The sequence below is a fragment of the Fusarium keratoplasticum genome, chromosome 9 (assembly GCF_025433545.1).
Source record: "Fusarium keratoplasticum isolate Fu6.1 chromosome 9, whole genome shotgun sequence".
In the NCBI taxonomy this organism is placed as follows: Eukaryota; Fungi; Ascomycota; class Sordariomycetes; order Hypocreales; family Nectriaceae; genus Fusarium; species Fusarium keratoplasticum.
The window spans coordinates 2,083,803-2,108,768 of NC_070537.1; the positions used below are offsets into that span (position 1 = coordinate 2,083,803).

General features: G+C 53.7%; 7 protein-coding genes across 7 annotated transcripts; 3 read left to right on the forward strand and 4 right to left on the reverse strand.

Annotated features, from left to right (window-relative positions):
- Positions 1–67: 67 nt before the first annotated feature.
- On the forward strand, positions 68–1,189 carry NCS57_01152700 (CobW domain-containing protein; the record flags this gene model as incomplete). The annotated part of the gene is made up of 1 exon (XM_053061238.1): positions 68–1,189. One exon carries the CDS (start codon positions 68–70, stop codon positions 1,187–1,189), a length of 1,122 nt encoding a protein of 373 aa, XP_052909624.1.
- Positions 1,190–1,427: 238 nt separating this feature from the next.
- NCS57_01152800 (uncharacterized protein) lies at positions 1,428–3,062 on the reverse strand (the record flags this gene model as incomplete). The annotated part of the gene is made up of 1 exon (XM_053061239.1): positions 1,428–3,062. The coding sequence occupies exon 1, from the start codon at positions 2,979–2,981 to the stop codon at positions 1,428–1,430; it is 1,554 nt and encodes a 517-aa protein (XP_052909625.1). The 5' UTR covers positions 2,982–3,062.
- An 892-nt stretch (positions 3,063–3,954) lies between these two features.
- On the reverse strand, positions 3,955–8,086 carry NCS57_01152900 (uncharacterized protein; the record flags this gene model as incomplete). Its single annotated transcript, XM_053061240.1, has 4 exons — positions 3,955–5,693; positions 5,743–7,199; positions 7,255–7,792; positions 7,849–8,086. 4 exons carry the CDS (start codon positions 8,084–8,086, stop codon positions 3,955–3,957), a joined length of 3,972 nt encoding a protein of 1,323 aa, XP_052909626.1.
- A 2,172-nt stretch (positions 8,087–10,258) lies between these two features.
- Positions 10,259–12,606, forward strand: NCS57_01153000 (Aa-trans domain-containing protein; the record flags this gene model as incomplete). The annotated part of the gene is made up of 2 exons (XM_053061241.1): positions 10,259–12,373; positions 12,424–12,606. The coding sequence occupies 2 exons, from the start codon at positions 10,259–10,261 to the stop codon at positions 12,604–12,606; spliced, it is 2,298 nt and encodes a 765-aa protein (XP_052909627.1).
- A 547-nt stretch (positions 12,607–13,153) lies between these two features.
- NCS57_01153100 (FAD-binding FR-type domain-containing protein) lies at positions 13,154–15,998 on the forward strand (the record flags this gene model as incomplete). Its single annotated transcript, XM_053061242.1, has 3 exons — positions 13,154–13,501; positions 13,556–14,268; positions 14,810–15,998. 3 exons carry the CDS (start codon positions 13,154–13,156, stop codon positions 15,996–15,998), a joined length of 2,250 nt encoding a protein of 749 aa, XP_052909628.1.
- A 193-nt stretch (positions 15,999–16,191) lies between these two features.
- NCS57_01153200 (Phospholipid-transporting ATPase) lies at positions 16,192–20,209 on the reverse strand (the record flags this gene model as incomplete). Its single annotated transcript, XM_053061243.1, has 3 exons — positions 16,192–16,309; positions 16,359–16,768; positions 16,820–20,209. The coding sequence occupies 3 exons, from the start codon at positions 20,207–20,209 to the stop codon at positions 16,192–16,194; spliced, it is 3,918 nt and encodes a 1,305-aa protein (XP_052909629.1).
- Positions 20,210–21,235: 1,026 nt separating this feature from the next.
- Positions 21,236–24,089, reverse strand: NCS57_01153300 (Fungal-trans domain-containing protein; the record flags this gene model as incomplete). Its single annotated transcript, XM_053061244.1, has 8 exons — positions 21,236–21,755; positions 21,827–22,077; positions 22,139–22,576; positions 22,630–22,925; positions 22,998–23,467; positions 23,592–23,707; positions 23,895–23,918; positions 23,988–24,089. 8 exons carry the CDS (start codon positions 24,087–24,089, stop codon positions 21,236–21,238), a joined length of 2,217 nt encoding a protein of 738 aa, XP_052909630.1.
- Positions 24,090–24,966: the final 877 nt, after the last annotated feature.

The following is a 24,966-nucleotide window of genomic DNA, read 5'->3' on the forward strand; positions in this document are numbered from 1 at the left end:
GGGGTATTTTCTCAGGGTCCAACCTACACTCTTTTTTTGTTGAGCGATACATAGAGACATTTCCAAGATGGCACCGATTCCGATCACCATCATCACGGGCTTCCTCGGCTCCGGAAAGACAACCCTCATCCTCAACCTCATCCCCCAACTCCGCGCCCAGAACCCAGACTACAAGCTCGCCCTCCTCAAGAACGAGTTTGGCGACCTCGCCGTCGACTCGCAGCTCGCCGCCAACTCGGCCATCTCGGGTGTGCAGGAGCTCCTCAACGGGTGCATCTGCTGCAACCTCGTCGGACAGCTGGGCCCCGCACTCAAGGAGCTCGAGGAGAGCGTTCGTCCGGATCGTATCGTTATTGAGACGAGCGGTTCTGCGTTTCCAGCTACGCTTGCTCTTGAGGTTAACAGACTTGCTCGCGACTCGGGCAAGTATATTCTCGATGGTGTCATTAGTGTTATCGATGTCGAGAACTGGCAGGGGTACGAGGATACAAGCTACACGGCCCGCATCCAGGCGCGATACACGGATCTGATCGTCTTCAACAAGTGGGAGAACGCCGGCGAGCTGCGATACGATGAGTGCCTCGATCGAGTCGGCGATCTCGAGGTGGACGTGGCAAAGGTCAAGAGCGACAAGGGCTGCGTGGCTATGGACCTAGTCTTTGGTGTCGACGGAGGCCTCGCACAGGAGTTGACTGAAGCAGAGGTCAACCAGACCAACGGCCACAGCCACAACCACTCCAACGGCGACAAGACCAACGGACACTCGCATACCCACCAGAACGAAGTCGAAGTTCTCTCCATCGAGCTCAAGGCCGAAGACCCCTCAGCACGCATCTCCACCGACAAGCTCATCGCCTTCCTCTCATCCGCGCCCAAGGATGAGGCCTACCGCATCAAGGCCCTCATCACGCTCTCGTCAACCCCCACAAACTCAGACCCGGACATCCCCAAGCCCGAGGATAGCGCTTCCGGGAGATACATCCTCAACTGGGCTTTTGGCCGCTGGACTTTCACACCCGTCGCCGAGGCTCTGCAGGAGCACGACTCAAGCAGCGACGTCACGCTGCGCATGACCATGATCCTCGCTCGATATGAGAGCGGCAAGTGGAAGAAGAAGCTGGAGACGGGTAATTTTATTCAGCTTGAGGGAGGCGACGCTAGTGGTTTGACTGTTAAGAGGATACTATAGAGGATAGAAGATAGATGTTGGGGGGTGTAGACTAGATGAGACGAAGCAGAGGATATCACGAAGACATGAAAAAAAGTTGGGATGAATGGGATAGAGCATAGACTCTCTGATTTTGAATAAAAGAACGCTTGCTAGATAAGATGGAATACAGGACGCCCAACGCTACCTGTTGAATACACAGAATACACAACCACCATCACATACAACATACATGACCCTCCCAATCTACATGAACAGTCTATATCCAACCAGGTCCCGGATTAACAGGGCTTGCAAATGCCCCGTCGTACTCATCTAAGCTCAACTCTCGCTGCATGAAACCCTGCACCTCTGGTGTCGTCACCTTGGTCTGCTTGCGTCGTCCGGCGTCAAAGTTACCCTCGTCAAAGTAGTAGTCGGCCCAATCGTCCTCGTAAATGTCACTCTCAGTGCCGCTTGTCTTCCTATCCCAGGCATCCTCGAATGAACTGCTCTCTTTGGCTATCGGCCTGACGTTCCAGGGATCGTCAAACATGGAACCGCCCTCAGTCCTGGCCTTGCTCTCAATCTCCTGTTGAAATCGCTTGAGCACCTCTGGTGTAGGGAGAGCCGACAGAGGTGTTGGAGGTGCATCGGCAATCGTCAACACCTTTTGGGTCGGGTGCGTGGCGCTGCTGGGAGATCGAGGTGAGGGTGGTGGTGAGAGCTGGTTGGCCTCTGGGTCGGACGTGAGAGAGGCTGAAGGGCGGTGGAGGCTCGCGATGGTATCGAGGGACTGGGGGATGAGCGGAGGAGGGCGGTGGTACTTCTTGATAGGCTGAGGCTGCTTATACTGAGGTCGGGAGAAGTTGGCGCCGGGGAGGTCATGGTGAGACTGCGATGGACTGGTTGGGGCCGAGTACTCCTCACCGCAAGTTGAGCAAGTGCCCGAGTTCTCAGCGAGACCAACATGGCACACCCGACAAAGAAGGTCCGAGCTGCTGTCTTGTCGGATGTGGACGTTGATGGGAGGCAGATGAGGGTGCACGGGATGAGAGTTGAGGGCATCGTGAACAGCTCGCGAAGGTCGGCGAATAAGAACAGTCTGAACGGATTGTTTCCTCTTTTGGGAGTCTGGGGTTCGTTGGATGGCAACCATTTGGACCGACCGCTTCCTCTTGGACCACTCCCGAGATACCTCGGTGACCCGTGGGGATGAGGTCGGCGATGCATCGGGGCTTCCTCCGGGAGAGAGGTTGTCGACACGCTCGAGTCTGACTGTCTTGGCCTCACTGATGATGACGGCTTGAGGCGAGTTCTCCCTGGCTAGATTGAAGCCCTCCTCGGTGATGTTGCTAATACGAGCATCATCATCTGGAACCCGGAGAAAGTCTCCAGCTGTTGTGTTGTCATCCTGGGCACCGGTCTCAAAAGGGCTCTCCTCCTCCTGAGCGGGTGTAAGCGGTAGAAACGGAGCCTTAAAAGGTCCAAAAGTAGACCGCAACGGCGGCTCTGGAGGAGGAGGAGGCGATTGCTGCTGCTGCTCCTCCTTCCGGCGCTGGAGCTGCTCAGCAAAGGAAGCCTTCCTCATCCGGATGAGGTACTGCTTGCACTCCTCCTCGCTGGGGATCTCAGCCTCGGTGATCCTCCTGGTGGGGCGGTCGGGGAAGTGCATCATGGTGAACTGCCTGTTCTCCGATTCTCTCATCTTGGGCGTCGACTCCGAGGCCCGCCTGAAGCCCCGGAGCCCCATGAGCCTCGGTGAGAGCTGATCCTTCCAGCTAAACTTGATGTCCTCGCTGGGGTTGCTGCTGCTGCTGCTGCGTGAAGGCATCGCAGAGGATGATGTCTGGGGGAAAGTTGAGGAGAGGAAGAGTTGTTGAGCTCCGAGACAAAGAAGGCGGGATAATGTTTCATTAAAAAAAAAAACTGCCAAGTTATGAGTAAAATAAAATAAACGAGGTGGGCATTCCCTTCGCTTGGCCCCAGAACCTGTCAAGTTTGTGGATTGGAATGCAATGTCTGATAGAGCGGCCCAAGAGTGGCGGGCGGCTCTGAACACAGCTGGATAGAGTTCTCGTGGTTGAGGGACTGGGCAAACCTTGTCAGTCTAGTACGAAGCCACCCTTTGCCCCAGGGCGGAATCGGAGCCTCCGATCAGAAATGGATGCTACCCGTCGGCTCGTCATGTGCGGGTTGTTGCAGTAACTGTGTAGGAGGAGGGGAGGAGAACAAAGAAAGAGTTTGCTCCCAACGCTGCGGTTTGGGTAACACGGCATGACGCTGTAGGTGCCTTTACTGAACAGTACGGCAATAGTTCAGTCTCGTGACAACCAGGTCGCAGAGAAGCCCGAGCACAAGACAAGTCTCTGCTTCTAATAAAAGTTGCAGACAAAAAATGGCTTCCTGTTCCTGAGCCCACCGTGAGCCACGCGTTCACCACGCATACCACAGCAGCCACTGTCGTCTTGTTGGCGATAGCCAGACCATCAGAGACCATTCCGATGCATCGTGCCCCTGAAATGCTAGACGCCGTGGACGAGAATTCGCAAAAACTATATCGAGTCTCTACGCAATCTCTGGACCCTACCCATGGATCTAGGTGATACCCGACGCCTCGGAGCCGGTCCTCGAGCATGTTGTTCCTGGCTAAATCCTTTGTTGGCCATGACTCGGCTGTCGCCAAGCGACCGTGTCTTCCCACGCATACTTTTCCAAGTGCCTTGCCTAGCCTGGACCCGTGCGCCGAGCTGACCATTCCAGTCTGTCATCCGTGGGAATGCCCCGGCTTTGTTCTTGGCCTTTGTTTAGAGGCTGACAGTTACCGTCATGTTGTTGCTCAGGACCATCAGAGTCGGTGGCAACTCGTTGCATAGCACCTCCACATCTGACAGGTACTGCACCGTTGCCACCTCGTCTAAGCTGGTTCCCTCCGAGGGAATCGGAAGAGTGCTGAGCAGCACGGCCGTTTCCTTGGAGTGCTGGCGCATCAGCTCGTTGAGAATGAGGTGCTGGGCCCTGCTTGGCAACTCGTTGAATGACAGCTCCACCCCCTGCGCCATGTAAGCCGGGCTTGGCTCCTCCTCCTCCACCTGCGACCCCAGTCTATACCTCTCGAGCATCTCAGGGACCCGAGAACCTTCACCTCTTCCATCCCTTGATCCTTGAGAGCTGCGTCGTGAAGTGTATCGAGATTGAGTTGTCGAAGGCGGGTGATAGACGGGCTGCTCCGCAAAGGATATCGTCCTCCCCTCCTCTTCACCAGTTGTCAACCGAGTATCAGGCATAGGTCGACTGGAGAACTTCCCCAGCGATGATTGCCGCGAGTAGCTCGGCCGTGGCGGCCCGGCTCTTGGTGTTTCCGATTCAGAGCTAGACGGTGGCGCAAAACTGATGGTTGTCCCTTCTGCCTCGGATGCTATCTTTGTCTCAGGAACCGGCCGGCTGGAGAACCTCACGGCTGATGATTGCCTAGAGAGATTTGGTCTCCCTGGTGTCGATGCGCCACTGCGATATGGCCGCACAGTGTCTCCCCTTGAAGGGCTCGGCGGGCGCACGCGAGAGACTTGTGCCGAAACTTCCGTTGTCTCTCTCGACCCAAGAGTTGGAAACGGCTCGAGCTGAACTCTCCTGCTATCTTGGCGCGATAAACGATCCGATTGTGATCCTGTTGCTTCTGCAGGTTGGGAAGCTGAGAGTTGTGTCGACTGACCCAATCCAACACCTTTGACGGTAGCAGAGGAAGACATTGTGCCATACGATGTAGCAGTTGTATCACCAGTAGTGTTGGACCTCCGACGCCGGCCAAATCGTTCCCAGAAGTCTCCGTGTACCCTGTCATCAGCTTCGTGACGGTCTGCGTGCGACAGCAATGGCCGTTGTGCTGGGTCACTTGGGCCGACGCTGTCATCGCCGACGGCACTTGAGAAGCCGTAATTGTAGCCCATCTCCTCATCCAGATCCGTGGTAGATTGGTCATCAATGTCCTCGTCGTCGCTACTCGACTCATCCAAGGCGTCATCAGGGAGGTGATGTGTGTGAATACCCATATTTACGCCCATCTTTGAAAGCATACCGATGGCCGGTCGCCTGGGAAGCTCGGGAACCTCCGCCATACTCGCGCGGCGCCGTTCATACATCTCCTCGTGTGGGTTATACACACCAGGTCGCCCAGAGGTAGAGTCGAAAATGTGTGCCAGATGATCAAACTCTTGAGTCGAGGTCATGTTGTCTGCGCGTCCTCGGAACATCTGTAGATCGTCCCACCATTCTTCGTCTCGAAGTGTGTCATTGACCACAATCTCCCAATCAATGTCGTGGCTTATTCCGTGGATTATGAGCTCGTAAGTGTTTAGTTCACCTGAAGCCAAGCAAAAAACCTTGACTTCAGCATCAATCCGTAACTTTTCGAGGAGAGCTAGCACTCGGCTATACTCCTCGTGTACTTCACTCTCGTACTCAACAAACACCATGACTCGCAATGTGTAAGATTGTTTCCAAGCCTGGACGCTGTGGAGGATATGCCCGAGTTGTAGAATGAGGGTGTCTACTATTTGTAAGCTTGTTGAGTTCACCTTGGCAGATCATATACTCACAAGTGTCAAAGTTGGTTGTTAGCAAACTCTTCCCTTCGGCTGTAACTTCAGCCGACATCTGAATAGGCCAAAGATCGATATACTTTTTAACGTTGGTTCCATCTTTCCTAGGCGTCTCTAGCTTATCAAAGCCATATCCCACCGCAATGTTAAGTCGATATCGAAGCGCTAGATCCTCAATGATCGTCAAGTATTGCGTTGGGGACATCAAATCCTCGGTCCGGATCACATCAGTGGGGAGGAAACCCTCCAATAGTCTCGCTGATGTGTCTCCTCGCCGACGTTGGGGTGCTTTCCCTTCAGCCTTTGGGGGCCGGCGCATCTGAGTCGAAGGAGAAGCGGGGATATCTGGAACGCGGACTTTGCTACTTGACTTTCGTAGCTCATCCATGTTATAGAAACCCAGGACGGCAATGTTGGGGCGCATTCCGCCGAGTCCTGCCGACAAGATCAAGTTTCGGATTCCCCAGGTGATAGTAGGAGACATTGTCAGTTGCACGAAGGCTTTGATCCTGGAAAACTCAGATATGTAGTTCGTCCAAGCGTGTTGCTGTAGTCTTGCTTCGTGTACCCCAGAGTTGAAGTCGTCCGTCACAATTACATGCCCGAGGATGTATAACGAGCCCTTCTTCAGCGAGTTACAGAACTGGATAAGTCTGGTCTGACGCCTTGGGTCGTTGATGAGAAGGATGATGTGCGGTCGCCAGAACTTGATATGTTCCGGTCTGAGACGCAATAAATACTTTCTCACCTGGTGATAGATGAGGTTCTGGGACACGTCACCCCAGTGCTTTGGAGGACTAAGGTAGTGGATGAGCAAGAATAGCAAGACGAGAACCGATACTGCAATGGCGGCGTAAGTCTCGTCAATGAAGAACATGGCAAAGGCCGACAGAATGCCTGCTGTGAATGCGGTTTGCCAGTTGAAGAACTTGAAACTCGGTCGGAAATTAGGAGCAGAGCCAATCTTGAGGAGGAAACAGGCGAGGTTCATGACGAAGAAGGTCATCTGATAACCCATGGAGATGAAGGTAGCGATCTGGTTGAGATCAGCCAGGAGAGCCACCTGAGCAATTGCATATGTCAGCAGCAGAGCATAGATGGGCTCATCACCGTGTTTCGTTCCCTTGCTGAAGAATGAGAGACCTGGCAGGAGCTTGTCTCTAGCAAATGCTTGGAATAGCTTCGAGGCTCCAATGAGACCCATGAGAGCAGAGAAGAAGGTGACAGCACATTCGCCAGCGAGAATAACGGGTTGAGACAAGTTAGTGAGCGAGATAGCATTCGGGTTTGCCAGAAACGAGGCGTGTGTTGTACTCGCGGCCAGAGAGAGAATCACGATAAAGTAGACGATAAAGGTTGTCAACATGGCCCATAGTGTTCCATGAGGAATCGATCTGCTGGGGTCTTTTAGATCTCCAGACATTGATGCTCCCGCAAAAATTCCAGAAGTGGCACTGGATATATGTTAGCAAGTTTCAATTTGGAATATTCGAGAGTCTGATGCCGTACGGGAAAAGAATGCCAAAGAGGTCACGGAACGTCTCGAGACCTTTGAACGCGGGACTGCCAAAATGAGGAAGAAAGTTATCGGTCAACGTATCGAGGCTAAGGCCGGTAAAGTGAATGCCTAGCTCCTTATCGTGGAAAGGAGTCTTGAAGATGGCAGACACTGGGATACTGATGATGGCAAGGCTCAGGATCGCCAGCAACGCGTTCGACGCTCGCGAGAAAGTGGCCGATCCAAGGAAGCAGAGGCCGGTACATAGAACAAGAGCCGCAGTTTGAAGGCCATAGCCGGTCCAATATCCTTGAGGAAAAGCTGAGCCCATGTTGAGGCGGATGCAGTCAATGAGACCAACAACGTTCATACTCGCGTTAAGGACCTGGGCGAGGTAAAAGAGAATTCCAATGGAGCCGCCAAACTCGGGACCGAGAGATCGTGAGATGAGATAGTAGGCACCTCCGCCTTTGACTTCGCCATTCGAAGCAATTGCCGACAAAGAAAGAGTCGTCAAAAGATCGATGCAATATGCTGTGACGAGAAGCCCTTTGAGCGAGGTTAGTATATGACTGATGCATTCATGACCTGATGATTGGACTTACCGAGAATGCCCATGAACCCGATGCTTCCAATGATGGTACCAAACCGCAAGAACATTAGAATGCTTATGATGTTGAGAAAGACGGGGATGTAGACTCCGGACACGGTGCCCAGCTTGTGGTTGTGTCTGGGCTCCATCATGACAGACGCTCGCCTCTCCTGAAGCGTGCCTATACTGCCTCTTCCATGTCCTCCTCCATTATCGGTCCCCTTGCCGTCTGGCTGGTGAGGCGTCGTCATGATGTGGGCTCAGAGTGAGGAGAAGCCAACCAGACGAGCGGTCAGTAGCGACAGAAGCAGCCCGCGAGAGTAAGCGGGTGAAGCATCTAGACACACAATGAGGGGAGAAGACACAAGTGACACTAAGGGAAAAAAGAGGAGAGAAATGGTAGTCAAGGTATGATATATTCCAGCCAAACCGTCGGGCAGATCAGGCAATCGGTCGTTAGTGCTCCTAGCTAAGCTGAAGCCTCCCCGTCTCGCATGCTGGTGTGGTTGGTGTGGTGGTCAAGGTGGATAACAGTCGAGTCGCCGCCTCTGGCGCAGCCGCAGCTCCGGCCCATCGTTTACGAATCCAAGACGATCTCGAGACGATCAAGACCAATCAGCGACGCCCTAGCAACCCCAGGGGACGCTTTCCGGGCACGTTTGTAGGACAACTCGGCCGGGGGGTTTTCTTGGGCGGCGGATGTGGATGGGATGGCGGGAAACCCTGTGCGTGCGAGAGGTTGACACTTTTTCGCTTTAGGGGTCCACGGGGTCCATTCCCCGCTAAAGTCCCGTCCATTCCAGCGCCTGCCATGGATCTTGTGTTGCCCAACATCTGCTGCCCAACGTCAGCTTGTGCTGCTCAGATCATGAAGAATCATGGATGTTTTGTTAATATCTTGATATCCACTTCACTTGAGGCGAAAACATCCTCTCTGATCAGTGGGGAAGCGCGTCATGTGCAGAAAACGGCGCTTTATCTTGTTGTGCGAGTGCAGTATCGCGATACGCGCTGCAGACGGGATCCTGCCGAATGACGTAGGCCACGGCTGGGTTACGGGTGGAGATGATCTTTCAAGTTTCATCCCTGGTAGGAAAAACGTCGATAACTGAACCGAAGAGCGGAGACGGCGGAGGAGGGGTTGAGGAAGATCACACTTGTCCCGCCGTCCAAGACGAACCGGTCACCAGCGGAAGGGAGAGGGGATCGAGATCTTTAACAGAGGACTCGCGGCCTGGGAATGGCTTCACATGTCAAGGTGACCCGAGTCGATTCATCTGACCCCAACTGTGGGAATGATCGTGACACCCCCACGAGCCAGACTGACTGCAGCCGCCAGACAGGCAGATGTGACGCATTTCGATGGGGTACAATTGGACAGGGTCTGCACAGTCCTCAAGCCGGCGGCAGCAGGTAACCATGCATGTAATTCAGGCTATGAATGCAGAGGGAAGGTGAGGCCTTCTACCTAGGGTTTACTTGATATTGGGTTTAGTTTCGTATATTGCTCTATTCTGTGTGTGTTATAGGCACCAGTAGAAGCTCACATGGGCCAACTTGAATCTAGTGGGCGGATACCAACTATCCCAGTTGCTTCAGGGTTTGACAAACCTTGACTGGACTGGCCTACAAAGGGCCGACAATAATTTCGAGTCAATCATTTGCCCTCTAGAGTCGACGTGATTCTTTTCAAGGCTCTCCGGAGCTTCCACAAACACAGTTTGCTGCTCTCACCACTCTCATCTCGGGCGCTCTCCGTACATCTAGTCAGAACACGAACCAACCATCCACTTGTTCTCCTCTCAAGTAGCACTGCTGCAACATATGATGACTCGTCTCTCTCACTCCCATCTCGCTGACTCGTGAGATATCCCCTCCTCTTGCCGCCTGCTGAATCTGCTAAGCTCCCGAGGTCGGTCACGGTGTGCAGTGGGGACCCGTTCAAGGCGTTGGATCTCACTCCCCTGGACTGATTCGCTTCCCGCGTCGAGTTGGGGGTCCCAGCATCTAATCCATCCACTAAAAGGCCCTAGCTAAGCCGGCATCTGCCTTAGTCACCAGACCCAAAACTGCGCCTGCGCCGCCCGAGGGCTTCATCCCGTCCACCAGGGCACGGCAGCTTCCCACCCATCCCGTCACCAGCTGAAGCGAACCTGCCTTTATCTCACACTCTCTTCCTCTCCAACCAAGCTCCAATTGACTCTGTCATCTGAGCCTGCGGTCCCCTCCGTCTTACATTTGTCCTCGCGACACTTTTGGTCATCATTCTTTGTCGTCATTGCTTTTACTGTACCGACTGCTGCCCTCGCTCTGCCTGGAGATAAGGACCTGGCTCTGCGTCATTCCTCGTCGCCATAGCTCCAGACCTTGACTGACCGTCAGGTTATGCGATAAGACCTCTTCTGGTCTGAATCACAGCAAACATGGCTTCACCGTCGAGAAATATCATGGATCAACCGGCCAGATCAGCTTCGCCAGCTGGCGGCCAGCCTCGATCGTATTCCACTTCGGTTCCGCGAGCCGACTTGACGGCGCGACTTGCGTCTCCCATCCCATCACAACAACTCGGCACACCGCCCCCAAGAGGAGCCTCGCCTCGTCCCGACGCGGGCGAGCGCTCAGATGCCCTCGATGAGCTGACTCCTCTGATGGGAACTGGTACAAGTGTTCAAGGACCTGGTGTATCTGCTCTCGCTGCAGCTCTCTCCAACTCTCTAGGCCAGTCACCGCCGCGACACGGAACTCCAGCGCGTTTGGGAACGCCTCCGATCCGAACGCAGTCTCCTGCCCTCGGCGGTCGAGGTTCAGGGACTCCGACCAACTATGGCTCCTTCGATTCAAGATCACGGCCTGCGTTAGGCACTAGTGCGCCATACGAAGATCCCGAGATTGTCAAGCGTCATCTTGTCCAGCCGACGGATGAGAACTTGGTATCAGAAGAGTCATCGATCAAAGGAAACGTCAAAGGAAAACAGCCCGAGATTGGCGGAGCAGGTTTGCATGACGACGAGTTTTCCAGCTTGCGATTGCAGGGCGGCGACGTCACTCGTGGTATCTACAAGTGGACTGAGCAAGCTGAAGCCAGGGCCAAGAACCAGCGCAGTAAGAGTTTCGACCTGGGTAGACCCGAGCCCGAGGCTGAGGTCCTCGACATCAACTCGATCAAGGTGCCCGGTGGCTTCCGAAGAAACCACCTTCGACGCGTTGCCCGAAGTCCCAACGGTCAGGGAAGCCACCCGGAGGATGGCTACGATTCGCCCGCAGCCGGACAGCAGAGGCTGTTCACCTCGAGTTTCCTGGAGTTCTTGTCGATATACGGCCACTTCGCTGGTGAAGAGCTAGAGGAGGATGACGAAGACCTGGGCCCCAACGAATACTTCTCATCGGGAGAGGATACGGACGAATATGACTCGGCAGACGAGCGGGAACCCATGGAAGACAGCGCCCTATTGACTCCCTCGAGACGTAGGCGCAGACGAAAGGTTCGTGGCGGCAGCGGCAACAACAGTCCCATGAACGCGGCGCTTCTGCTTCTCAAGTCGTTCGTGGGTACTGGTGTGCTGTTCCTCCCTCGCGCGTTTCTCAACGGAGGCATGCTCTTCAGCAACCTGGTCCTCTTTTTCGTTGCTGCGCTCAGCTATTACTGCTTCGTGCTCCTCGTCCGGACCCAGCTGAGGATCGGTGGCTCTTTTGGTGATCTGGGCGGCGCCCTCTATGGAAAGCACATGCGAACGCTTATTCTGGCATCCATCGTCATCAGCCAGATTGGCTTTGTGGCTGCCTACACCGTTTTCACTGCAGAAAACCTGCAAGCGTTTATCCGGGCTGTCTCCAACTGCAAGACGTCAATTAGCGTCCCATGGCTTATTCTAATGCAGATGGTCATCTTCCTGCCTTTCTCTCTCCTGAGAGATATTGGAAAGCTTGGATTCACAGCTCTTATTGCTGATGCCTTTATCCTTGTCGGACTGGCGTATCTTCTATACTACGATATCCTGACGCTCAACGAGAATGGTCTTGCCGACATCATCATGTTCAACGAGAAGGACTGGACTCTGTTCATCGGAACAGCCATTTTCACTTTCGAGGGCATCGGGCTTATTATTCCCGTGCAAGAATCGATGAGGCACCCGGAGAAGTTTCCCAAGGTCTTGCTTATCGTCATGATCATCATCACGGTGCTCTTTATTGGAATGGGCGCTATCTCGTATGCCGCGTACGGATCTCACACGGAAACTGTGGTGCTTCTCAATCTCCCTCAGGACAACAAGCTGGTCAACGGTGTCCAGTTCCTTTACTCGGTCGCCATCTTGCTCTCGACGCCCCTGCAGATCTTCCCAGCCATCCGTATCGCTGAGACAGAGTTGTTCACTCGCAGCGGCAAGTACAACCCTTGGATCAAGTGGCAGAAGAATATTTTCCGATTCTTTGTGGTGATGCTGTGCGCAGCTATTGCTTGGGGTGGAGCGGATCATCTCGACAAGTTTGTAGCTCTCGTGGGCAACTTTGCCTGTATCCCCTTGGTCTACATCTATCCGGTAAGTTATCCATCGATTCGTACAGTGATTCTGACGCTAACAACAACTAGCCCATGCTTCACTACAAGGCCGTTGCTCGCAACAAGTTCTGGAAGTGGTCTGATATGATCCTGTGTGTGTTTGGTTTCGTCGCCATGGCCTATGCCACGAGTCTCACTGTGCTGAGCTGGGCCAACGCCGACCCCAAGCCTCCGGGATACTGCGACAAGAAGGGTATGGGATTTGGATTCTAAGCTGTACACTCATTTGGTGTTGGTAGTAGTGGGCTTGCCTGGAGTATCTGTCTGGAGAGAGCAAGAGAGTCGCAAGGCTCATTGGTATTGTACTCGAGATTGTCTGCACATAGCATTCTGGTTTACTTGATAGATTGTTGCATCTGGTATGGGTTGAAGGGAGTTGGAAGACAGCGTGGTTTCGTAATTTAGATGAATGTCAACCGAGGGCTTGTTAGCATCCATGATCCATGTCATCCATTCTCTCAATCTATTCTCTTGTGAATCTGTTTAGCAATTCTCCCTCGCTGATTCGGCATCATCGGTGGGGGCCGGCTCTTGATGCCGGAAAGTGGGGGATTAGACCCCCCCGGTACTCGGAGACCGAGGCCCCGGTTCCACAAGCTCTCTCAATTGATGATGAAATTGTACTTGATAAGCACCGTCGCAAAAGCCCGGGCCGTGATACTCGGGGCTACCACCACTATCCCCGTTCCGCCCGCCGCATTAATTGGGTCTCGATGCCCGCGATGACCACGGTCGCTTCTACACTCTTCACATATTGACCATGCCGCCTCGACCGTCGATACGTCTAGGCTTCGCCGGCCTCTCCCCGGCGCCTCGGAGGGCCTTTGCGCACAAGGCCCGGCATAGACATCCACCTCCGCCGCCGTTTAACACCGTACCTACATGCCCGGAGCCGACATGTGGGTGCGCCGACACCCCCGCCATGCCGGAAGGTCTGCCCCTGGACCGTGAGGGACCGCTCAAGGCTGCTATTCCTGGGTATGCGGAGCAGGTGCTCGTTTGCACCGACAAGTCGGATTGGCCGTCGAGGATAGAGGAGGATAATAGCGGTGATAACTTGGCGGCGGATCTGAAGGAGTTGTTTGGACGGGGCGGGACGTATAGCGATGTAAGTCTTGTCGTCTGGATCACTCAAGCTCATGCTAATTAATATTCTCTTCAGCCATTCCACAACGTCTCCGTCCTCAACTCTTCCTTCCCAAGTTCCATACCGCCCCGTGTCGAAGTCCAGACGACATCCGCGTACCTCCTCCCGAGCTTCAAATACGTGCCCTTCCTCCCGCGGATATCATTCGACAGCGTCCAAGCCCTCGCCAAGGGCTTTCTGCTACCCAAGAAGCTACACTCTGCACACGAAGGCCTCTCGCCCATCCACCGCGACCGGCTCACGCGTAAGGAGGCATACCAGGGACTGCTACCGGGCGTGCAAGACGTGCGGGATGTGCTAGTGTTGATATGTGGACATGGTGGGCGGGATGCCAGATGTGGAACTATGGCGCCTGTGTTGGAGACAGAGTTTAAGGAGAAGCTGAGAAGTGAGGGACTGGATGTGCTAGAAGGCGCTGTGCAAGTACCTATAGGCCTCGAGGAGGTGCAAAGGATACAAGGCGAAGCCGGTCCCGAAGGAACAACAGCAAGAGTCGGACTTATAAGTCACATCGGCGGACACAAGTTTGCGGGAAACGTCATCATCTACCTCCCGCCGCACATGAAGATGGGGGACATGCCGCATCCGCTGGCGGGGCATGGGATCTGGTACGGAAGGGTTGAGCCGAAAAACGTGGAGGGTATTGTGAAGGAGACTATACTGAAGGGGAATGTTGTCGCGGATATGTTTAGAGGCGGGATCGATGCTCAGCGGAGGATGCTGAGGATGTAAGAGCGGATGGATAGATGGATACCCAAAAGTGTATATGAAGCTTAAAGAGCTGAGAGGAAAATGTGTATACTAGAAACTATATCCTACTCTCAAGTAACGGAATATCTTACAAAAATGCGTTTATTGACTTCAACTGGCAATGGTGTTGGTAGGTGGTTGAGGCTATTCAGAGCCCTCACGTGACCGAGTACCCATGACATCTCACGGTGTTCCTCGGTTGAATCTCAGCAACAAGGTGTCCAAAGGAAACTCAACCGAACGACAACAAGAAAACATCCAATCCCTATTTTTCATTATCGTCACTCATTTTACATTCCTCTTTTTCGCCTTATACTGGCTATCAAGGCTCTATTCTAACAAGAGAAAACTTCTTCATCAGACTTTACACCTCACTCTCATCGCCGAGTAGCCACGACAGGGCATCATGACAACCTCTATGCGGATATATACAAGTGTATTACGGGCCAGGGCTCAAGGGAGGAACTTTATAAGCACACCTGGATCCCATTGGAGCAGGATCTCAACCCCTCGACCCAGAGCCTTCAACTCTGCATATCGAACTCTCTCAACCTCACGATACCCTCCAAGACCAGACTTTTCAGCTCCGAAACAAGCACGGGTTCTGCCTCCTCTCATATTTATCAGCCTCATAATCGGCGGTGTCGGCTATTACCTCGCCACGCCGCACTCTAAACCAGACACTCTCAACGACATCTCGTTCGTGCCGTATGCCATCACGCACCGCGAGGCCATCTCACCAACCTCGTTCGTCATCACTATAATCCCCCGCAAGCCAAACCCTTCACCGCCATATCTCACTCCCTCGGATACAAGCTCGCAATGGAGCCATCCCCTTTGGTCCGTCGAGTTCAAGCAGCCCGAGGTCCAGATCTCGAGGCATTACACGCCCCTTCCACCTCTGACTAGCGAGGATCCCACTGATGGCGCTCTTCGCTTTTACATCCGTGCCGTTGGTGATGGTGAGATGTCCAACTATCTCGCCCGCAGACAGGTCGGACAGGACGTCTTCCTCCGTGGACCTCACATAGGCTTTGAGCTTGCTGAACGTCTAGGCGAGCACAAGCGTCTGGTGTTCCTCGCTGGCGGCACTGGTGTTGTACCGGGCATGCAGGCTGCAAAGGCGGTGCTCGAAGCGAGCCCCGATGCCAGTGTGGATTTGCTCTGGGCCGTGAGAAAGAGGGAAGAGATACAGAACAGCGCGGCCCCAAAGCAGTCGTCGTGGAAATTCTGGCAGGAAAAGAAACCGACTACTCTTGGCCTCCAGGTTGAGAACCCCAGTCCTGTAACCAGGCGGTTACAGGATCTCAAGGCGACCTACGGTGATCGCCTAAGCATTCAAGTCGTGGTTGACGAGGAGGGTACCAAGTTCCAAGATAAGGACATTAAGAACGCCATCCTCGCCTCACCCAGCACTGCAGTTTCGCCTAGCTCAGGCTGCCGCTTCCACGACCAGATGATGCACGTCCACGCTTCCGAGTTTGCCCTCCCCGATGCCCCCGGATGTGCGTGTACGCCACCCAAGGGGACACCAGTTGGCAAGAACCTCTTCATCGTGTCCGGTCCTGACGGCTTCATCGAGCACTACGCTGGAGCCAAGATCTGGCTAGGCGGCCAGCAGACACAGGGACGCATAGGCGGTATTGCTGGCCAACTACAACGTCAGAATCCAACAATAGCACAAGATTGGCTAGTTCTCAAGATGTAGGGAGCACAAAGATATAAAGGAGTTGTATAATTTCTTGTATGATTGGGAGCACTCATAAGGAGGCATGCAATATCATCTATGGGATACAAATAGAAACCTATAATTTTACTAGCAAAACACTGGGGGGGCACCGTCTACCGCATCATCCAACGCCAACACGCAAAAAACTCCAACCCGTTTGATATGAGATGCTTTAGTGGCTCTGAACCTTTCTGTATGACGGAGGCTTCATCGTCCTCCTAATCAACTTGCCAGCGTACGGCGGGATCAGTGAGATGGCGCCAATGGCTAGCACGCGCCAGACGAATCCCCTGTGGTAAAGTCAGTATGGTAAATGTGGGATTAGACAAAAGGACTCACAAGGTGATCAAGAACTTGAGATCGAAGTATCCGCCAAGGAATGGTATCGAGCCAATGTACAAAAGAAACGTGCCGACAATGCTGATAATCATGATGGGATGCCATGTAGTAATCTCAATGGCAACCATGAGGAGTTCGTTAAGGACGAGGACGGTGTAGCTGACGGCAACCATCTTGGGGCCGTCAACCTCGGTAAGGATCTGTGACAGGCCCTGGATCATGCCGCCCTGGTAGATGGACACAAAGACCCAGACGAAGAATGTCCTGTATGATAGGGAGCGTCCAGAGGTGAGCTCCTTGTACAGTTCTGGGTACAGGTTGGCCAGGTTCTCGTCGACGTCCTTGTCTAGTACAAGTGACAAGACGGGGGCTGCAGTGTAGACAGTGGCGTAACCAACAAGAAGCCAGTCCTATCAACAGTTAGCATGGTGAAAGATGAAACCAGCCAGGGGGAGACAAACCTTGTACAAGCCCTCAGGCTCAAACTTGATGGCGATACTGTACATAGTCTGGCACACAGCGATGATTAGACCACGGTGGATAACAAATTGGGCGAGCTTAGCGCTTCGCTTGTAGCTGTTTCGGCCGTGCCAAACCAGGAGCTTGACGAGATGGCAGAACTGCTCAATGGAAAAGTCGGCCGCTAAACTGGCCTGTCGACCCTCCTTGCCCACAATACCAACACCGACATCAGCGGCCTGAATCATGGAGACATCGTTGCCACCATCGCCAATACAGCACACGCGTTTCTTAGTGTACTCGCGGATGAGCTTAGCTACCTCGGCCTTTTGGTTGGGCGAGCAACGGCAAGCAACAACGGTGGGGAGCTGGACGGCAATGGAGATGAACTCGATCCGGAAGTGTGTCAGGAAGAGTGCCAGACTCTCGCCATCGATAAGAAGACAGGCATCGGTCTTGCTGCGGAGGAAGTCGAGATGCTCCTGGGCGTTGTCTTTCTTCTTGAGCTTGGCAACTGTGTAGATATATTGACCGCGAGCAACCAACTTGGAGCTGACGGCCACACATCTTGCAGTCTCCACCTTGTCACCAGTCAACATCCAGATCTTGATACCAGCGTTGCGGAGAAGCTCCAGAGATGGCTTGACGTCCTTCTGCAGCTTATCCTCAACACCAGTGACACCGATGAGTTCCAGATCACGCTCGAGGTAGTGAGATACAACTCGCTGCATGCCAGCGTCACGTCCGCTGATTGACAAGGATGCCTCCTGATATCGAGAAGAGAACTCTTGGTACTGCTGTGACGAAAGCTTCTTGCGACCGACAACGAGGGTACGCAGGCCTTCACGAGCCATGTTGGCCGTCTCCTCGTCAAGCCAGTCGTTGGCCGCCACGATGGAGCTCATGACGGTGTCGGCACCCTTTTGGAAGAACCAGATTTCTCCGCTCGAGAGGTCAGGGTTCTTGACGTTGACGTTCTCGTGGAAATGGACAATGATACCCATGCGCTTGCCTTCAGAGGTGAACGGGAAGACGTCCAGGATCCGTACTCGAACCACAGGTCTCTTGCTGCCGGTGAACTCTAGAACCATGCTCTTGCGGTCGCGGTACACAAGTCTGAGGCCCACAGACTCTGTCCACTTGACAATGGCAATCTCGTCGGGAGAGGATGCCTGGTAGCCAGTCACCTCCTTTCCATCCTCGATGTCCACAGTCGGTGTGACATTGTGGCAGAGCGCAAGAGCAAGTACGACATCACGAACTCGTGTGCCAATTTCTCTCCTTGTACGTGTTGTGCCCATGGTTGCAGTGCTTGAGTATGTTGACGACGGAGTGATGAGCATGTTGTTAGATGCGTGGTCCGTTGACGGCGGAATGTAGAATCCTTGTCGTACATATGTCGAGACTTCATCCATTGCCTCATTGGCATACGATACAGTGCCGACGTGGATCTTTTTCATTTCCATCTCGTTCTGTGTGAGTGTGCCAGTCTTGTCGCTCAGGAGATACTCGATACGTCCGAGATCCTCAGGAATTGTGCTGGTTCGGACAACCGCTCCGGGCATGCCTGGATCACGCTGAATGAACCAAGAATATGCGCTCTTGCCCATGTCGAGGTTGACACGGAGACTGATCGGGACGATGGTCGAGAAGAGAACCAGGAATCGCATAATCTTGACGTACCACACGTTGCCTTCAGTAGTCCCAAAGCCCTCCAGCGCAACCAAGATGATGGAGAGAGCTAGAGTCAAGGCACAGAGAATCTTGGTCAACGAGTTGATCTCATATTCCAGCAAGCCGGTCTTTGATCGTGAGGGAGCTGTGGACAGAGCGGATCTCGTCTGAGGGCCGGTGTACATGATGACAGCCAAGGTAGTGGCTTGGGAGGCAATAACGGTGTTTGCCCAAGCCGTGTTGTCGATCGAGAGCGCAGCCGTTCGTGAAGCGTCAGAGTCCTGGGCCATCGCGTGGTGCGCCAATGCTTCCTTGCGTGAGTCGAGGAGTTCAATCGTACCCAGGAACTCGTTGACCTTTCTATCAGGCTTGCCACCAGTAACGCGAAGACGGACAAACTCCTCAGTCGGGAGCTTCTGGGTGAGGGGCGATGCAAGTCTCAGCTTCCAATCCGTCTCACCGTCAAGCTGGTCAGTCCTGATAAAGGTCTCGCCTCCTGGTCCGATTTCCTCTTCCTCGGGGGTATCTTCCGCGGGCTGCTTTCCCTTCCCAGCAGGGTCCGCTTCGCCATCGCCAAACGCCAACAGAGACTCCTCCTCGGCCGGCTCCTCGGGGATTGGAGCAGGGGTAGGTGCCTCAGAGGAAAAGCACTTTAGAATCACCACATCGGCGGGCACACGTTGGCCCTTGGTGAGTTTAAGTACGTCGCCAACCTTCAAGTCCTTAGACTTGCGGCTGACCTCCACGACCCGAGAAGAAGGCGGGGGCGCCTGAGAATCGTCCTCCTCGAGGATATCCGATAGACTGTCCCGAGCTCCCTTGGGTCTCTTGGATTGCTTCCGCAACAGTTCCGACTTGAGCATCTTTCGTTGCCGCAGAGGAGTCTGGGTTGAATCGGAATCCTGAAAAACAAGAATATTGTACTCCTCTGAGTTGGCTTCCGTATCTCTTCGTCGTCGGGCAATATCATCAAACGCCTCCTTTCCCATAGTAATACATAGCACAAACGCCAAAGGGGCGATGTACGTCAACAGATAACCGATCCTGAGGGCGGGTATGGCCTGCGAAAGGGCCACGAGCAAAAAGTACATGTTGAAGAAGAAGGAAAATTCGTTGTATAGCGTGATAGGGAGGAACGTCAGGGCCGTGTACTTGGCATTGGATATGATGTTGTTCGGGAATCGTACGGGCTGTGTCGAGCCCACGGCCACATGTCGGGATGCGGAAGGGTCGTCGTCTTCTTGATCGTCGGCATCGTTGGGTTCGGGCTTCTTAGACCCTGACATGAAGCTCGGAAGTCGCAGGCGGGATGTGACGCGATCCGAGTTCATAGATCTCCGGCTTTGCGAAGCTTGGTCTCCCAGCAGCGGTCGGTCATCCTCACTGTATCCGCTTCCCTCCGACCACCGCGGCCCATTGCCATCCTGCTCTCCCCCCAACAGCGCCTGCGAATGCTCGTCGGTTCCATCTCTATCCTGGCCGAGGTCGCCGTACCCCCGGTTTCTCTTGCTGGCGCGCCGCAACCCACCCATGCGCAGATTCCGCAGGGCTATCCGCGATGTCTGAGGCTCAGCCGAGAGCCGCTCGTGGTTGGCCCTGGGAGCTGGGGATGTTGATATCGGGTCGAGCTCCTGGATGTCCAGTTCGAGGTCCGAGTCGGAATCATGCGCGGGGGAGTCGGGTGGATCGGACGATCGATATGAGGGTGAAGGAGTCATGCCTGGTCAATCTCCAGGCGGTGGAGAGGTATGCGGAGGGTTGTCGAGGTGAAGGTGAAGGTGAAGATTGGGAGGTGAAGAGCTAGCGATGCTGCTCAGACATGCTGCGTCCAAGGTGCCACGGTGGTTGTGGGTTCTCCCTTTATCTGGAAGGATAGTCTGTATGCAGCTTTCGGTGTTTCGCTCTCCGCGGGTAGCGTAGTCGTCGTTTCTGTAGAGTTGGCTTGTCTTAAGCGTCGTCGGAGGCCGTCAATCTCCCTAGCTCTTATCCGTGTCGCATCGCAGGGTCCAAGTCGCAAAAAGGTCCACGCGTCTAGTGTCCGGCCGGCGAACTGATAGCAGCGTCTGCAAGGCAAAGCAAAGGCTCAAAGGTGTTGTCGGAAACAGATTCGTCTGTTATGATTCGAAATTCTTGGGGAATGGTGACTCGTGGCTTAGGGGACAGATCATTTGAAGTCACGTATTATCTTGTCGCAGCCTGTGCCAAGCGTCTCGGGGGCGACGTGCTGGTGCTATGAGAGCGTTCCGCTGCCACCGGCGATACTTAGAGGTACCTAAAGCCTGCACATTTTGTCATATTTCAAAAGTATCTCTAGGTACTCATAGTGGGGCCAGAGCTGCTCCTTGGAGGATTACGTGGAGGGCGGCGCTACCCTGAACAACCACGACAGCTCGAGCTGCATTCAGTATTATTCTATTGGTGCATAAAGAAGCTGCCTAAATGTTTTGATGGGTTACTATGACTGGTATATGATGAGGAATCCATTTCTGAAAGATTGTTGAGAAGAAAAGATGTAATCAAAGGTGAGATTCTAAGTTCACACAAGGTCTCATGGGGTTATCATGAGAGCCATCAAACAACCCATCAAACAACCCACGTGCTCGCCTCCCCAGACTAACGCCCAGACCCCTTACCTAGGTATCTACCCATAGAGTCCCATATTAACATCCATTGTTGCATTTGCGTGAGCGTTCTCGTTTAAACACCATTCATATCAATCCTTGTGAACCGCACCCCAATCTATCTTATTGCGGTGGAAACGTAAAGCTCGGCTCCTCTAACAACTCCATCATTTGCTGATTACTGTTGAACCACTCCTCCAGTTGTGCCGTGTTGCCCATCCACATCATGGTGTTTGCGCCCCTTTGGCCTTCTGTTCCGTCCAGCATACCGGGATCTCCCAAAGGTTGGGAGAACGCTCCGGCCTGAGCTGGACCTAGACTGGTTGGCTGCTGTTGCTGTCTATTGTCAATGTGAGCTGGCGGGAAGCCTAGCGCAGTGAGATAGGTGTTCAACTCGGCGCTCGCCTGGGCCTGGGTCTGGTCTGCTGGCGGCGTGCATGTCCGAAACTCGATGTAGCGGAGCGCAACAGTGTAGAGAACCTGGAATAAGCGGTGCGTCTTTGCTGCCGCCTCTGATAGAGTTACGGAGCTCTCGGTTGACGTGCAGAAGCTGTGGAGACGAGCAAGATCCGCCTGGTCTTGTGTCTCGATGACCTGGCAGAAGACGACGATGAAGGGGATAAATGGGGCGAACAAGAGAGTCCTGGGCATGTTAGTACGGATGGTTTGATCGAAAAGACACTCTGACTGGGAACAACATCAAAGACCACTTACCAGTGAACGTAGGAGGGAAAGTAGAAAGAGTTATCCTTGCCCAAGAGGTCCATGCAGTCTTGATGTCGTTGAAGCGTGGCACGCGCCGCCTCTACGCATTCTGGGATAAAGGTAGATCGTGAGTTTGCAGGGAGAGGACTGGCGCGGTAGATAAGAGTCAAGAGAGATAGACGGAGCACATCATCAGAGACAATGACAAAGTCCATGAAGTAAGACCCCATTTTCTTCTTGGCCTCTTGTAGATGTTTGGCCTACATTGGAATGTTAGATGCAAAGAGCTGAGGAAGATTGGCGAAACAGGTAGAAACTGACACTCAATATTGCCGACTTTTTCGAGATTCCCCGCATGGTGTTCACCAAGGTCTGGACTCGGTATCTTCGCACATCCTCGGGTTGATTGATGGAGTCGGGACTGTACAACATTTCGTAGATCTGCCCCTGACACCGGGCCGTGGTAACCCAAAGAGCAGCAAAAGCCGACAAAGGAGAGTCATCGACTTTCTCCGCGTCAGGGATGGGCACAGTGATGTCCCAGTCTTGAATGGTCGAGGCTCGACCGAGGCGGAGTGACAAGCTCTTGTCGATAAAATAGACGTTCCAGAAGAGGAACTGCTTGCGCTCTGCTTCACGGGGATCGTCGTTCTTCATGGTCGAGGCTCGATGGTATCCCAGCGTCTGACACAATTCCGAGGCCTTGCAAATAAGTGTCCATGAGAGCGATGGCTTCGAAATCTCGATAGCATGGAAGGCCTGAGACCTGTTAGTCTGTAGCAATTGTGGCATTCTAGAACGGGATCACATACTCCTAGCAAGAGAGCAGATATCATACTTGAAGTAAGCGGCAGATGGAAAGGTAGGTTGGCCAAAGCAGTTTCAAGGTTCCCCTGAAGTATCGGTATGTATCGTTCCAAGTCCTCTCGCTCATCCTTGTCTGTTGAGCGTTGTGCCCGTTCGAAGAAGAGGTAGAGAAGACCGGCATTTGTCAGGATAAAATCGGATTCAGAGAAATCCTCAACAAAGTAGACGTTCATACAAACGCTCGAGAAACGCTCCAATGGCAAGAACGCATGAATCCAGGCGGATACTTCTGAAGGCTCGTCTAAGTGGTGACAGAATATTAGTACCAGAAGGTTGAACGCCAAGCGTATGCGCATGACATGTCACTACTTACTTTCACACTGCCGTATTAGAGCGACGGCCTTTTGGATTGGTGGCATCTCACTACCTTTGAGCGAAGGACGTGGGAATATCGTCGCGTTAGGATAGTTCATCTCTGTAGAGACCGTCTGCTGCTTTAAAGAAGTGACAATGTGGTGGAGTGAGTCTAGAGTCTCACGCAACTCAAGACTGGCACCCTGTAAAGCCCCAGTGTTCACGGCATTCTTGAGAAACTCGTTTGCAAAAGCACCGTGGGCTGCCAGAGAAGATTCACCTTCAACTACTGGACTGTCGGCTGCTGGCTGAGCAGCATGGCTAAATGGAGTCGAAACGGGCTGAGCCGAGGGCTGACCACCAGCTGTATCGGGACTTGGAGTATCTTTCTGGCTTGTTGGAGGTATAGAAGGCATGTTCATCTTCATGTCTCGCAAGAGCTGCGTGACCGCCTCGAGACGGCGGTCGATGAGATCGATCTTCCTCTCACTAAGCACATGACGATGAGCTGTCTGAACGTCCCCATGACGGCAAATGGAAGTGGCATGATGAACAAGAACAGATCGGCCAACGGACCGAACCGCAAGATCTGGAGTCGGCTGGGGAAACTCACTATTGGGCGGATAAGAGGATCCGGGTTCGCTTCTCCTTGGGGCGCGAGTCTTGGTGGGTGCAGGGGATCTTGGCGTGGATACAGTGAGAGCAGGGTGAGTTTCTGTCGCAGCGAATCTATGTTCGTTGAAATCTTCTTAGCCATGATTATCGACCAGCATGGGATTCAGCCGCAGGCAAGCTAGGACCATGCTGTCGATGAGATGAGCCCTCAAGGTGGCCCCATGGCCAGGCGGCCGACTAGCTCTGTGGGTAACTGGAGCTCCCACGAACCAACACCTGCATCACAGATTGATAAACGTACCTTTCGAGTCCGGCAGGCGTCGCACTAAGCAGATGTGAGCTGTGGAACGGCATGGGGGGTATAATAGAGTTGCTACGGCTGGGGCAGACTGACGGCTCGTCGAATGGTTGTACTGGAAGTGGCTTGTGGCTCATCTGAGCCCTCATCAGGGCCATCGGCATCAACGCCAAGCTGAGACCGAAGATCATCCGCCATTGTTTGGAAACGTGAGTGAGGCTCAAAGGCGACGGGAATCACGGACAGCGTCTGGCGGGGAGCGGGGGACGACAACCAGGGTCGCTGTGGCACTGAAGAGGTCAGGTCGGTAGAGGGGATTGGGGGGGAGAAGTCAAGGGAGGGCGAGACCGGACCCCGAGAAAAGGAAATGCCGACGCCGTTTGTGCGGGATGGTGACTTACATGGCGTTTTGAAAGTCGTGATGGAGTTTGAGTGGAGTGGATAGAGGGCCAGGCTCCCAGAGGACGGGGACGGGACGCGCGGGGTCCGCGAGGGCAGTTTCTACCTCTGGGAGCTCGGGGCCTTGAGAGTGCGTGATGGCGGTGCCCGAGAAGACCGCAAGCCGAGTTGACCAATCGGAATAAAGCACCGAAATGCTTGAACCCTTTCTCCAGAGTCGTCTCATTCGCAAGGATTGGGTACCGAAATCAACCATGTCTTGATGGGCCCACACTTTGAAAACGGCGGCGACGCCTCTTTGTCCCTGAGAGGAAATCATCACGTCTTTCTGCCGGGCAAATTTCTATTTTTCCAATGTTGCTTGCCTCTCACGGTCTTGGCCCTCTGCCTTACGGGAGGCTCAGCGGGTCATCATGGTCACCGACCGAGGCCATGGCGTTTGGCCAAGCATGGAATCTCTCCAATGAGGCTCCGCTCGGATAGAATACGACGTAAACGAAGACGACGCCGGTGACTCTTTTTGACCTTGATATGGCGTTTTCTGCCCTGTCATGTCCAGGGACCGAATGGCCAAGAGAATAAGACGGGCACAGTGGCTGCAATTAAACCCTTGAGCGTGAAGCTGTCTTGCTTCTGCTTACAAGACAATGCCTCGGTGTGCTGTGACCAACTGACG